The sequence below is a fragment of the Hypomesus transpacificus genome, chromosome 19, assembly GCF_021917145.1.
Source record: "Hypomesus transpacificus isolate Combined female chromosome 19, fHypTra1, whole genome shotgun sequence".
NCBI lineage: Eukaryota > Metazoa > Chordata > Actinopteri > Osmeriformes > Osmeridae > Hypomesus > Hypomesus transpacificus.
The window spans coordinates 13,800,272-13,814,838 of record NC_061078.1 but is presented as its reverse complement, the minus strand read 5'-3'; the positions used below and the strand labels follow the sequence as shown (position 1 = coordinate 13,814,838).

Genomic DNA, 14,567 nt, shown 5'->3' with positions numbered 1-14,567 from the left:
GGGACAGGAGCAGGGCTGGGGCCACCAGGGTGTCTGTCCCAGCCCTGAGGCCAGTACCGACCACAGTCCTTTGTCATCAAAAGGGATATTATAATCCAACATTCCCAGTACAGCCCTGAAAACAATAACAACATCAACAGCCCTGGTAGAGGCAAAACAGGATAGGACAGGAACAGCTAAAAATAGATCCAGTAGTCCATTTCTTTGATTTGACATGGGGTGGGGGTTAAGTGTGTAGAATACCTCTCCAGTAGCCTTTACTAACAAAAGGAGATTTCAACCTAGGCATTTCAAGATCCAAAGATTTTTTTCCCCCCATTTCTAAATGAACTACATTACATCTCCAATGCCACCTGTTACTCTATGGATTCTGGGAAGATGTTTCACATGTTGAAATTCCCGAAGGCAGCATGCAGGGCTGGTACCTTCCCCCGATGAGTGAAGGGTAGACTGTCCTGCAGGGTCAGTGGTCTCTCCCTCTCCCGTGTCGCCTCTCCCCCTTTCCTGCCCATTCCTGCACTGGGGCCCAGGCCTAGGCCTCTCTCCTCCCTCTGCTCTTTATGGGTGATTAGAATATCAAAGCGCGGCCGTTTCCAAACCTCCCAGAAACCAGGGTCTCCACCCAAAAAGCGCACGCGAGTATAAGGGGACTTTTTCCATGTTCTGCTTTGATGCCGTGCTTCGGTGCAGATTCCTTGGCTTGATGTTCAACTGTTTGATTGGTGGTTTGAGCAGTGCAAAGATGAGGGTGTTTTTCTTGTGCGAGTTCCATTTCGTGATAGAGGGGTGCGTGAGGGTGGTTCCAGATTTATTTAACTTTCACATGAACAGTATGCCAGCGTATGTTAACATGTGGGGCAAAGCTCTCACTGAGAAAAGAGGGTGGCCAGTGGAAGGGATAACAAGACAGTCCTGGAATGCAGTTGTCGTCAAGGGGTTGTTCTCATCTCTTAAAGCCCTCCTGGCCTTTGAAAACTGTCAATATTGTCTTATGAAAGAAAAGGCCTTTGATATTCTAAGGGGTGTCGACTAAAAAGACACAATTTTAGGGAGCGTCTACTGGAGGAAGAGGTGTCCTGGTTCTATATTTTTTTTGTAATTCCTCTCTGTCTAGTTTTCAACTGGAGAGCCAAAACCACAAGACCAACACTTCTTTTCTGCCTACTTAGCAGTATGTCCACAGCCAGCACTAGTGCTGTGTCACGGAAATGCAAACAGGCATGGCTAGACCTGTCTGACCTAAGTGTCTCTTGTCTCTCTCTGTCTGGCTTTGCACATAATTAAATGTAGTCCTTTGTTTGAATTTTCTTTTTAGAATTCTGCTTGTCACTTACCAGTTCAATGATCTACTTGAGAAATGTCAGTCAGTCGACAGAATACGAGGGACTACAACACGTCTTGAAATGCACTGTACTATTTTAAGATCTTGAAACATGCCTGGGACTACAGTATGTACTCCTCTAACATCCATACTTGGATTGTTAGATACTCTTAAACAAATAATATAACATATACAATACCAAAGTGACTATATATGTCGAAAACCTTCATTCATTTTTATGGTTGCTTAAAGGGGCAATGTTAAACAATTCAATATATATATTTGTTAAAGATTTTTTTTTGGGTCCGAGCTGTTGCACTGCAAAGAAAGAAACATTATCTCTGGCCTGTTAAACATTTCAAATCGTTTCCCTATTCAGTTACATAAAGCCATCTGTTAGAGATTCCACCCTTCTGAAGAAGTCAGACTGATTCTGCATGTTATTTTCTTCTCCCTCAGATTGGGCATGACTGTACGGGCTAGGCCGAAGGACTAACCAGTCAGTCTGCCAGCCAGTAAGACAGCAGGGGGAAGGAGAGAGAAGCTGACCACCAGCCCAAGACCCTTGACTTTCGCTGGAGAAGATGGCGGAGCCAGAAGAGGATAGAGACCAGGCAGGGAAGCTCTTCGAGAGCTTTATTCAGGCCTCCACATGTAAAGGAACTTTGCAGAGCTTCAACCTTTTGTGCAGGCAGCTAGATGTGGACCCTCTGGACCATGAGACCTTCTACAGCAGCCTGAAGGCCAAGCTCACCTCCTGGAGGGCCAAGGCTCTCTGGAGCAAGCTGGACAAAAGGACCTGCCACAAGGAGTACAGGAAAGGCCAAGCCTGCCTGGGCACCAAGGTAAGACTGAGAAACACCGCCATGGGATATCGTGGAGAAAGGTCTTTTATTTTGTGGGCCATCACTGTTGGCCATCACCAGCATCTGTTGCATGGAAGACAATGGCGACACGGACGTTTGTGTTTATGAGTGCACCACACACCACATTCATATGAAACAAGACCTCTGAATGATAATCGAGGAAAGATATCAAATGTAGGTGACGGCCCATATATTTTCTTTTCTATGGAATGTAACTGTATATCTGTCTCATAAATCACGATGACACCCACTCGTGGTTGATTCTCAGTGTGGTCGCTCAGACGTAATCAGCACTTTGTCTCACATCAGGAAGGATGTGTCCCAGAGAGAAAGCCTGTGGCAGTGTCGTCACTTCAGACAGCACCTGTCCAGAAACATGAAATCAGCTCCTACTCGCCCCTAACTGCAGCTGGCACACATAAACAGCTGAGACAGTCTGTGGTCTCTGTACTGTATGAATGATAACACATTGGGCCACAGATACACACACACACACACACACACACAGAGACAGACAGTGGGACACACAGTCACCCAGACGCCTTCGTACTTTTTCTCCAATCAGAACGTTCCCTGAGGTATGAGTTTGCAGCTGGGCAGACTGGAGGTGCGTCACAAAGCTCCGCAGCGGCACTCTCCATCAGTCACCAGGGTGCTTTCATAGCACGCATCCTCAGACAGCCTCAGTCAACAAGAAGGATAATTGTTCAAGGTTCCACTGCAGCCGTTCTTTATAGGCCCTTACTAAAAGCTTGGAAACTTGCCCAAATTGTTATTAAAGTGTGTTTTAAGTGCTTTAAAATGAGCTACATTTTTACAAGTTCTCTCTGATACCAGTCATAAACCAACCACACACACACACACGCAGACACATACACAAACTTGCAGTAGTTAGGCCCAGGTTGTAATTAAGTATTACAGTGCCTAATTGTCTTTATTCCTCTGCCAGATATTTTGGGGTTTTCTGCTGAAAAAAGTCACCCATCAAAGCAATAGCACACTGGTGGTTAAAATTAAGAGCATTAAGAAAATCTGTATAAAAAAAGTTTCACAGAACAGGGTTCTGTGTCCTGTGAAAGCCTTCCTAAAAGGGAATCGATTGTTTTACTCTGCTTTCATCTTAAGTTTGTATTGAGTAGGGGATTAAGGTGTTTAAGAATCAACCAAGCTAACAACGCCCACAATACAATGCAGCTACTCCCACGGCGAGAGAGTCTGTCTTGCTCGTCTGATTAACGACAGGGCACACCATCCTACTGTACCACAGCCTGACAAATGATCTGTCTCTTCCTGGGGGAAAGAATGATCTAAGTGATGGTTTTCTGTTTGGTGAACGTTCACAGTGAAAGATGTGACATCACTCTTTGCACAGAGCCTTAAAATGCCTGCTGGAACGGTAATCTGTGGAGGATATGAAGTCATCCATGTTTTATGACCTCATACAGCTGGCTGTAATGCCAATGACATACTTTTTATATGGCTTTAATAAGGAACAAAACAGGGTCCAATTTTTCATTACTTGACATGAACAAAACCCAGATTCACCACACAGAATGTGTGAGTGTATATACAGTACTGCGCATACTGTATGTGCCAGAGCCCAATGACTGCCACTCAATACTATTGTTGTGGGACAGTGGCTTGTAACTGAGATTATAACAAGCTAATGATACTATTAGTATCATTTCCCCGGTATCATTTACGTTAGCTCTTGTCTGGTGAGAGTCGAGACTTAGACTGAGGAGAGAGGTTGTCAAGAGGTCGACAGTTTTCCAGGGCGTTGTCGTTGACCAATGCCAGATTTTATGGAAACTATTTGGATCAACAGTCCTGTGAGAGAGATCCTGACCCTTGTTGGAGAGGACGTTCACCTCGGCAAAACACAACACACTCGTTCCACTGTACGTGCGTGTGTGTGCGAGTGTGTTTGTGCGTGCGTGTGTGTGTGTGTGTGTGTGTGGGACCCCACACGGATCATGAAATCACATTAGGATTATGACTTCATCAGATGACCAATAGAGCACTCTCACCAACTGTGACAGTTCTCCTGAAGGTGCGTAACGTTTGGAATAGTTTAGCATTCATGAGACGCGTGTAGTCATAGGTGTTAAATCTCATTTCCCTCCGCTTATGTAAACTGAAGGACTCCTAACGTTGACACATACATCATGCACGAGCCACATGGACAGGTTTCTTTCACTGTGTCATCGTTCAGCATGTTATTCTCTTTCTCATCGATCCCAAGACCTCGAGCGATCGAAAAAGAAAGCGGTCAAGTCCCACCAGGCGTGGGTTTGCATTCAAAAATCCTGACTTCCTGACTGGGATCGTTTCTTCACCTCCCAGATGAGCTCTCCTGTGTACCAGCCTGTCCTCTCCACCGTTGTAAATCTCACCCTAAATGCCCCCTAATTGAAGTGTCACGAAGATTTCCATGCTTTGTATCCTCTGTGGACAACTGTGACATCCTGACAGATGGACCGATTTTGCCTTCGTGATATGCTTTGATGCTGTGGAAAATCACCCCTCCAATGAGCACCCAGTCCTCCCTATACAGGCTGTGCTCCAGAGTGCCTCTCCAGACACTCAGCCCAGCAGATTCTGCTTGGTCTGCTTCCTACCAGACGGGACCACGGCTGCATTTCTCCTGGTCTAATTCCCGTGCAGACCCACATGCCTGACTGCCAGGGTTGCCAGGTTTGTGCTGTGGCTCCCTCGGTGGTCCTCCTCACTTGATTGAGTACCTTAAGTCTGACGGTGTGACCCTCGACAGGGTGAGCTCCGGCCGGTCGCTGGCCAGGCCCAGCTTAGTGAGCCGTCACATCGTGTCTACGGGCCCGGCGGCTCCACACGCTCTGTTTGTTTAAGTCCGGCGAGGCCGGGATCAGCATGTGTTCACCCTGAGCTCCACTCAGCCCTGTGATGGAGGGGGTTCCTGTCACTCAAACCCAACGGCGGTGAGTAAGCTGCTAGCGCTGAGCTCACAAAGGCCACATCAACTGGGCATCAATTCTGACTGAGGTGAAAAAAGAAACAGATAGGTTCACTAAATGTTCTTCCTTTCGGTTAGACTTTTATCATGTTATTTCAAGCAGTCCATGCGTGGCACGGAATGTTGTTGCAGTGTCCCATGGTCGTCAGGTGGATGTGCTGGTACAGACTGAGTGCAAACAGGCCGTGCTCTCTTATCACCTTTCTAAACGTGTTTGACTTGGCTGTCTGTCCTCACTACAGGCACTTGACTGACAGCTGAGCACGGCCCCGTTGCAGCCAATCATAAAACAGAGGTGTAAGGTGGAGAGGGGGGGCGGTCGGGGTGGGGTGGAGCGGCTCCATGGCTTGCCAAGGGTGAGGTCACAGGTGGGAAACGGACAGGAAGTAGGTTTGTCCTGACTCAGCGTAGCTGGAGGGAGCCCTCAGGAAGACCTCCTGTCTATGATAACACCGCAGAGCAGAGAAACATGCACCGGCCCGGACATCACCATAGAAACCGACCCAAACATAAACTCGGTGACAGGCTCTGATTATCCCCGTCAGGTTTGATAACACCTCCCTTTGTGGGACTTGTGTGGTTGGGGATACATCTGAATAAATACAGCTCATGTTATTCTGCCTTTGAAACAAGGCCTTGTTTATTCTTTCTCCCCCCCCCGCACACACACACACACACACACAACTCCACCTTCACTGGCTCGTCCAGACAGACAGCAGAGCGGCTCAGCACACCTGGCACGTCCCGCTCTCCTGTCCGCCTGCCCGCCTGTCTGTCTGCTCACACTGAAGAGCTCGTCCACATTCATCAGCCTGCATGATGAAAAGAAGCGGGCCAGGCCTGTCCGGACAGAGCTGGCTCCACCTGGGCTGAGCCAACACCTGAGAGCTGAATACCTCAGACCTCACCCCCTCCCCCCTCCCCCCAGCCTCAGCCTTTAAACACCATGTTCCCCTCTCCGATGATGACATGCTGCCCGCAGGCTAATCACACATGCAGAGTGGGAAAACAGATTGACCCGAAGCCCAGTTTTTATTTTCATTGTGGGGAGCAAAGGGCCTTTTATGGTGAGATGTAGGAGCTTGGCTGTTGGCACGGGCTGCTCTGTAAACAGCACCAACGGAGATGGCTCTACGAACTGAGCCCTAGAAAGGGAGAGAGAGACGAAGAGAGGCAGGGAGAGAGGGGGGAATAGAGAGAGAGAGCACCCCAGTCAGCATAAAGCTACACAAACATGATAATGCCACGAAGCAGAGGCAGGGGCTGAAACCAGATTGTGCCACAACATAGATGTGAATGACACCTCCTGGGAGTTCCTGTGGCTCTTCACGCTGACACACAGGGGGACAGGAAGTCCGTCCCGCTGTTCAAATACGTTGCCGGGCCGACAAACCAGCGGTGCCCCTTTACCATTGGTCAAGAGGACTGGAAGGGTTGAAGGGGATAGACAGGGAAAGGGACAGGAGCGTTAGGCAGGAGAGGAACTGAAAGGCAGGAGACAGAGGTCAGACTGGGCCAGCAGGGTCTGGAATAGCTGAACGGAGCCAGATGAGTCCCCCAGGATCTGGACGGTGAAGTTATGGAAACAGGAAGCCGCCCACCTCGTTTGACAAAGCAAGAGCCCCAGTCTGACTCAGGCGTAGTGTGGTGAGGAGATGGTCCCCCTGCTGAATGATTCATCTCTACACACACACACACACACTCACACATACATGCACACACGCAGAAATATCTTTTCATCTTCTCCAGAGGGCTGGATGAAGTCATGCTCTCACCACACATTCTCAGACGGATCCTGTAACCCAAAAAACTGACTTCATGCATTTTTGAGTGAGCGAGATGTGTGAGTCATGGCTTTGATATGACAAGGCTGTAATTATGATTTAAGATTGAGGGTCTGGCACACGTTTTTGCAGCAAAATGGGTTGAGTAACAGTGAGGCAACATACCGTGGCCATAAACATCCGTCCTAGGCACCCTGTCTGTTTACCCCGGGACGCAGAGTAAACAAACTAGGACCGATCCACTCATGTCATCTGCTTTAATAACCATGTGAAGTATCCACCCAGGAATGCATCTACCTTGACTGTGATTTATGATTATTGTATAATCATACACATAAATATATATAAAATGTGTCATACTATTGTGCTAACAAATCAGTTCTTGTTTTATAGGTACATGTTGCAATGCTCTTTCCTAATATATGATATTTGAGTGAAGAGTCCTATCCAAATATGTGACAGCTATATAAGTTGTCAGCGTATCATCATGACTACCGTGTTATCCCATGGACTCGACAACTCTCTCCGTGACTCTCTCTCTGTCACAGTGCCTCATCATCGGGGGGGGCCCCTGTGGCCTGAGGACGGCCATCGAGCTGGCCCTGCTGGGGGCCAAGGTGGTGGTCATCGAGAAAAGGGACACGTTCTCCAGGAACAACGTTCTCCACCTGTGGCCCTACACCATCCATGACCTCCGCGGCCTCGGGGCCAAGAAGTTCTACGGCAAGTTCTGTGCAGGGGCCATAGACCACATCAGTGAGTACTGACCATACTGACCGCACCACACTGTAGATCTAGGGGTAACAATCTGCATGGATCCCATGATATGAGCTGTGCTGTGTATGTTGTGCTCGTCTCATATCATGTACTTTGACATTGTTCCCCATTCATCAATACGCCTACGTTGAATATTTATTTTTTATTATTATTTATTTCTCCTGGCAAATAAGACTAGCATGTGTGCTGTTGCTTATAACTCCCTCCCTTAGCTACCCTTTGCCGGCGGAGGTGATTGTGGTGTGTCTATAATGTCAAGGTTGTGAGGTAGCATGACTGACTCTGTCACCTGCTCCCCGCGGCTGGGACACAAAGCTGCAGCGCGGCCAAGTGCTGCCTCTAAAAGCTTACAGCTTTAGCTGCCGCTAAAAATCATGCCACGGCTCTAGAGTGTTTATGTCAGACCAAAGGCCAGGTGTACGTGTCAGAATATTTTTGAATGCGGTAATGTCTCTGTGTGTGTCTGACATATTTGTGCTCTGAAAACCAGTGATTATCTATCTCTTCACCTGTGTGTGTGCGTGTGTTTGTGTGTTTCTCAGGTATTCGTCAGCTCCAGCTCATGCTGCTGAAGATTGCCCTGCTTGTAGCTGTGGAGTTCCATGTCAATGTGGAGTTTGTCAAACTGCTGGAGCCTCCCGAAGACCAGGAGAACGCAGGTACCCACGACCCACTCGCCAAACCCCCCGTCCTGGATGGAGGTACCTCCAACACACCGTGAATTCAGCGGCTTAACTTTAGGCAATACCGGGGGATGCAATGGAATGTGTTTGGAAAACCTCAGCAGTGCACCTGACGGTCTTGGGGGCCCCGCTTCTGAAGCACTCAGCTTGGCAGTTATATGGCTGCCGAGACGATCCGAGCAGCCCCGGACCTCCTCCTCCCACACCACAACCCTGTCATCTGTCTCATGTCAGGCCTCAGGGCCACTTAGAGAGGCTGGGGGGAAAGAGAACCCGTTCAAACAGATCCTACAGTAGCTCCCCCTTGCACCGCAGGGCCGTTTACCGACTAGACTTGACAAGCGGAGTTAAAAACAACTGGGAAGGGTTGGCAATTAAGTAATTCATTTCTTATTTGGATTTCCATGGAAATAATAGGCTTATCTGAACGGCTTCACTGTCTGTATTCAGCTGTAAATGTTTAGTTACCCTTCCCCAATGCTAAGGCTACATGTATGTTATGGCTCCTTAGCACTGTTTAATGAGCAAATAAGCCTGCTGGCTTTGGTTAAGAGTTGGATCCAAATTGTGGGTGTAGAGGGTAATAAGGAGCTGATTTGTTGGCGTGATTAGAAATGTTTCCTGCGAAAGGAAGACATTGCAGCCATGCTTCAAGATGCGAGTGCTCTGTAGTGCTGGTGTGGAGATGTGGTGCCCGGCTCAAACACTTCCTATCTGAAGTGCCTCTCCACTTGACCCTTCTTTCCCTGGGGCTTGGCTGATTGGACTCCCACGCGTAAAGTTCAGGAGTCGACCCATGTGGTCGCGCTCTTCAAATACAACGTCAGTGCACTGATAAAAAAACGAGACAAACCTAAATTTGGAAAGGGAATTTGCTCCTCTCTCTGGGCTTGTGATGGCTCACTGTGTCCTTGACACGTTTTTCACATGGTGACACTGCACGGTAGACTCTCAGTTAGGCTGATAGTATGTGTCTATCTGCACGTCACTTCAGACACACACATTTAATCCACTGCATGTTGAAAATGATGAACACATTGAGCTCTTGAACAGTCCCTCAACAGTTATCCTATGTAGTACAGTGGCTCTGAGTGGAATGACCGCACCAGTAATAAATAATCCCAGTTCGAATCCTGCCTGAGAAACTTCCTGCATGTTCTCCCCTCTGTCTCTCACTAATGTTTCTTATCACTCTGCACCATCGCCTTCCAAATAAGCAGAAATGCCCTAAAGTAAATACATTTTTTTTTTCAGTATAAACTTTAGTCAACAATACCCAGTGTCTCTGTGCTGTTCACAGAAGCATTATCTCCCCAAAATAACAACCCAAAACAGCAACTGAGTCAATATTGTGTCTGTTTACTTGTCCTACCTTTCTCTCTATCTCTTCTGGGGTCAACCTGTTCACATACTGATAACTCTGCTGTAAATGTTTACATGGACATGTCCTGACTGCCTCTCCTCTCCTCTCCTCTCCTCTCCTCTCCTCTCCTCTCCTCTCCTCTCCTCTCCTCTCCTCTCCTCTCCTCTCCTCTCCTCTCCTCTCCTCTCCTCTCCTCTCCTCTCCTCTCCTCTCCTCTCCCCTCCCCTCCCCTCCCCTCTCCTCTCCTCTCCTCTCCTCTCCTCTCCTCTCCTCCCCTCCCCTCCCCTCCCCTCCCCTCCCCTCCCCTCTCCTCTCCTCTCCTCTCCTCTCCTCTCCTCTCCTCTCCTTTCCTCTCTGTTGCAGGGCCAGGATGGAGGGCAGAGATCCGTCCAGTTGATCATCCTGTGGCTGACTTTGACTTTGACGTGGTGGTGGGGGCCGATGGCCGCAGGAATACTCTGGAAGGTGTGAATAGTCCAACACTTGTCATCAGTCTCTTTGCACAGTATCAGCGGTCTACTTCAAAGTCATGACCTCAGACAGATGATGGAGTCAGTCAGAGAATGACTGGAGCAGGGTCTGAGTTTACAAACATGTCCTCTGTCCAAAGTTAGCTTCACGCCAAGTGCATCTGCGCATACAGTGCCGTATGTCGTAAAACTACAAAACCCCTTTGCTATTCAAAGAGTATGTTTTGTTTTATGGCTTATGTCAGATAAACTCAAGGGCAAGATTCTCATATTCATTTTTGTCTGGATAACTGCTTGACTGCAGTAACTGAGACAAACGTTGATTGTTCTTGGCTGCACCTTTTGGCTCTGCGAACCATTAATTTGAAATGCATTGTCTCATTCAAGAATGTTACAAAGCCATAAAAATCAAGCTGGCCTCTGTAAAGCGATACCCCATGATGTCATTGAACTCCCTTGGAGGTTCTACATGAAATCACCATAACACCGCACCTAAATAAAGGAGTGTTGACCGGAGCAGAGCTGGGGCCTGGTGTCGTCATCTGGATGAAGTTCAACAGTTGATGTTGGACTCTCTGAAGTACCTGTCATCTCCTCCCCAATTCAACTCAGATGTTTATTCCTAAAAAGGGCATTTTCAGTCTCTAAACAACAAGACATTTAGCTCATACTAGCATTATCCCAAAAACGGAGGAAACATTTATTTTTATTTTTCCTTGCACGGCTATCACGGCCCGACTGGGAAGAGGGTTAAATATATCCCGATGTGCAACCAGCTTTTCATTTGCGCCAAGTTGGTGTCCTGACAGAGGGGGGGGGGGGGGGGGGGGGGGGGGGGGGGGGGGGGGGGGGGGGGGGGGGGGCAGGGGGAGGGACAGGGGGGAGGGACAGGGGTACGAGGGCGGGTGGAGGAGCTAATATCCAAGTGAATTTGAATGTGACAGTAATGGAACAGAAGCTGGCGTGCATTCAAATGCAGTCTCCACCTAAAAAGCACCTCTCACAGCCTCACAGCCTCATGCATTATTTTATAGGAATAGAGAAAGAGGCCAAAAGTATTCATTCATTCATCCTCCTGTCTTCCCTGCAGTCATGGTGGAATCATTTCTCACTCAGGGTCTTGGTGGAGCCCCCTCCCCTCCACCTCCACAGGACTGTGTCAGCTTGTGAACATGTGGATAGTGTGCGATCTGGCCTGGGATTGGACGGCTTTATCAGGCTCATGGTGCTTTGCTCGAGGCTTTGACGCCACAGAGAGACCTGTAAAAAATCACCGTATTCTTTTCCACAAAGACAAGATTTATGTCATTTTAAATGTCTGACAGAGTTTCCATAAAACCCTAATTGTGAGTGTAACAGCATTGAGAGTCCAGATGTGTCAAGGCTGGCTGTGAAACCTGGAGGCTTTGCTTGAGTCTATTTTAGGGCTTGCTGAGTTATGGTTGCACTTGGATATGACCCAGAAAATGTATATTGAATGAAGCTTTAAATATTTTGCAGCTCTCTCGTCACAAAGGTTTTTTAGGGTCAGTTAGAGGATTGAGATAAACTTGATGAACCTGCAAAAAAACGTATTTATGTTGAGGAATCATGGGCCTCGAGTGTTATTCAACATTTGCCTATGAATAAATGGCAACCCTTGGCAGCAAAAGTCTCCAAACTTCAAACTCAGGAAACAAGCAGACTTGCCACACAAATACACCTGACAGGAGGGGTATTCTCACACATCAAGTTGTGAAAGTGAATCAACCCAGCAGACATATTTATTGCATCATAACATTTTAGCACTGACCCTCACTCTCACTCTACGGGCTTTTGTTTCCTTGGTGATATAAACAGGCTCACCTCAGCTACGAGCTGCCCTGATCCTAAAATAACTGTCCTATGATTACGGCTGAGCGATAGATTTCCTCTGGATTAGTAGGTCTCTCCTCTCTGCTCCTCTCCTGGAAGAGTAACATTTATCTTTTGTTCTTGCGCTCTCTCTCTCAGGCTTCAAAAGGAAAGAGTTCCGGGGTAAGCTGGCTATTGCCATCACTGCCAACTTTATCAACAGAAATACCACAGCCGAAGCCAAGGTAGAGGAGATCAGTGGGGTGGCTTTCATCTTCAACCAGAAGTTCTTCCATGACCTTAAAGAGGAGACAGGTGGGCATTAGACCATACACCCCCCCCCCCCCCCCTCCATACACACACACACACACATATGCACATCTTACACCACACAGCTAAATTAGATTAGAGGAGGAACAGACAACCCTCAAATATGTCTGCCATCGACAACAACAGTGCACACCAAAAATGTCTTTTTGACCTTGTCCTCCACATGGCCGCATTGGACTTAATGACTCCTTTGTTACAGGTGTTGACTTGGAGAACATTGTGTACTATAGGGACAACACTCATTACTTTGTCATGACGGCGAAAAAACAGAGCCTCCTGGACAAGGGAGTCATCATTCATGTAAGTTGAAAGAGGGTGACTGGGAGAGAGACAGGGAGGGGGACAGGGAGAGAGGGAGAGGGAGAGAGATCTAAGCTGGTGGTCTGCCAGCTGCAGATTCTAGGCTCAAGCACAAACACAATGAGGAAAGTTAAGTGTTATAAACATCCCCAAAAGAGACCATATTTTACTGGCTCATAAATCCTCTCCAACTCCAACTCTGCACACTTTCACACACTTTAGAATGGCATGCATTTGCGTGAGCGAAGCCATGAATTCATTCAGAAAAGTTTCACACTGCTATCGAATGTTGCCGCTAAAGATTCCGGGCCGAAAAAGCTCATACTTTAGAACGTGGCTGAACCATTCTTCATGGGCCTTCAGTATCATTGTCCGATCTCTCTCCGGCTCTCCATTCAGTCCGGCACAATCCATCTCCGGTCTGAAGAAAAGGAGTGCGTGTCGCAGAATAACGTGACTGGGGCTTCTGGATAAACACTTGGACGTGTATTTATTCGCACATTTCCCCTGGCTTTGTGCTCCCTTCCAGGACTACATCGACACAGAGATGCTGCTGAGCAGCGAGAACGTCAACCAGGAAGCTCTGTTGGGTTACGCCCGCGAGGCTGCAGACTTTGGCACCAACTACCAGCTGCCTACGCTGGACTACGCTATGAACCACTGCGGTCAGCCCGACGTGGCCATGTTCGACTTCACCAGCATGTACGCCTCAGAGAACGCCGCGCAGGTCAGGGATCGCTTTGGGCATCAGCTCCTGGTGACTCTTGTTGGAGACAGCCTGCTGGAAGTGAGGACACAAACAAACGCACATGCACACACACACGCACACACTGTATGTGGTTGTAAATCAATATCATTTCCCTTTGGTGAGCTTTTTTGGAATTGTGTTGGCTCATTGTGATGTCGTTGTGTGTGTTCAGCCTTTCTGGCCAATGGGGACGGGCTGTGCGAGGGGCTTCCTGGCTGCCTTTGACACGGCCTGGATGGTGAAGAGCTGGGCTCAGGGCAGGACCCCTCTGGAAGTCCTGGCAGAGAGGTCAGCAGGAACATACAGACACACATAAACATGCACCAAATCGACCACGTTTACACGTCATATGTATTGCCATTCCCAATGTGTACAATGATGTTGGGTGTGGACAGGGAGAGTTTATACCGGTTGCTGCCACAGACGACACCAGAAAACATCGCTAAGAACTTTGAGCAGTACACCTTAGACCCCGGGACTCGCTACCCCAACCTCAACTCTTCCTGCGTAAGGCCACACCAGGTAACCGCTGTCTTCTCTGAAGACACACTGCTGTTTTGCAGTGTCTGTTGTCCTCCCTGTCAAGTTGACTGACCTACACTGTGATGATGCATGGCTCTGCGGGTTTCCCACGGACAAAAGACAGAATAGAGTGTGGTATTTCCCCTCTCATGTGCCTTTCTGTTGTCTCGCAGGTGCGTCACCTGTACCTCAACGGTGAGCTCAAGTCCTGTTCTCTGGAGCGTGCAGCCACGATTCGACGGCCCGTCAATCTGGCCAGGAGAGGTAAACCACAAAACCAATGCTGACAGATAGCTTAGATGCTATCGTGAGCCCACGTGACTGCATTACTCACGCATTCAGCCGCCGTTCAACCGTCAGGCCGAGGAGGATTAAGCTATTCACTGAATGGCTTTGCTGGTGTTAGCTGCTGGTGACAGTCTTCCACAGAGCACCAGAGGCCCACAGTACTCTATTCCCAGACTGCTCGCTCTCCTGACTAACAGAAGTGTCCGACACAGGGAAGGGGGCGCAGGGCTAATGTCTGTCCGGGGACTAAGTCACCGTCTGTGGTTTGTTTTCACACGTGGCCTCCTGGT

General features: G+C 48.4%; 1 protein-coding gene across 12 annotated transcripts in view; it reads left to right on the top strand.

Moving 5' to 3' along the window:
* mical2a (microtubule associated monooxygenase, calponin and LIM domain containing 2a) overlaps nt 1–14,567 on the top strand; it is a 34,190-nt gene that overhangs the window by 7,643 nt on the left and 11,980 nt on the right. For all 12 annotated transcript variants that reach the window (XR_006957667.1, XM_047041582.1, XM_047041583.1 and 9 more), the window contains exons 2-11: nt 1,781–2,166; nt 7,512–7,719; nt 8,283–8,399; nt 10,150–10,251; nt 12,249–12,404; nt 12,619–12,719; nt 13,249–13,506; nt 13,640–13,755; nt 13,863–13,989; nt 14,163–14,253. Coding sequence is in view for 11 of the 12 variants with exons in the window: in XM_047041582.1 (XP_046897538.1) it covers nt 1,906–2,166; nt 7,512–7,719; nt 8,283–8,399; nt 10,150–10,251; nt 12,249–12,404; nt 12,619–12,719; nt 13,249–13,506; nt 13,640–13,755; nt 13,863–13,989; nt 14,163–14,253 (1,537 nt within the window). In the remaining variant the exon portion in view is untranslated. The remainder of the gene's footprint in view (nt 1–1,780; nt 2,167–7,511; nt 7,720–8,282; nt 8,400–10,149; nt 10,252–12,248; nt 12,405–12,618; nt 12,720–13,248; nt 13,507–13,639; nt 13,756–13,862; nt 13,990–14,162; nt 14,254–14,567) is intronic.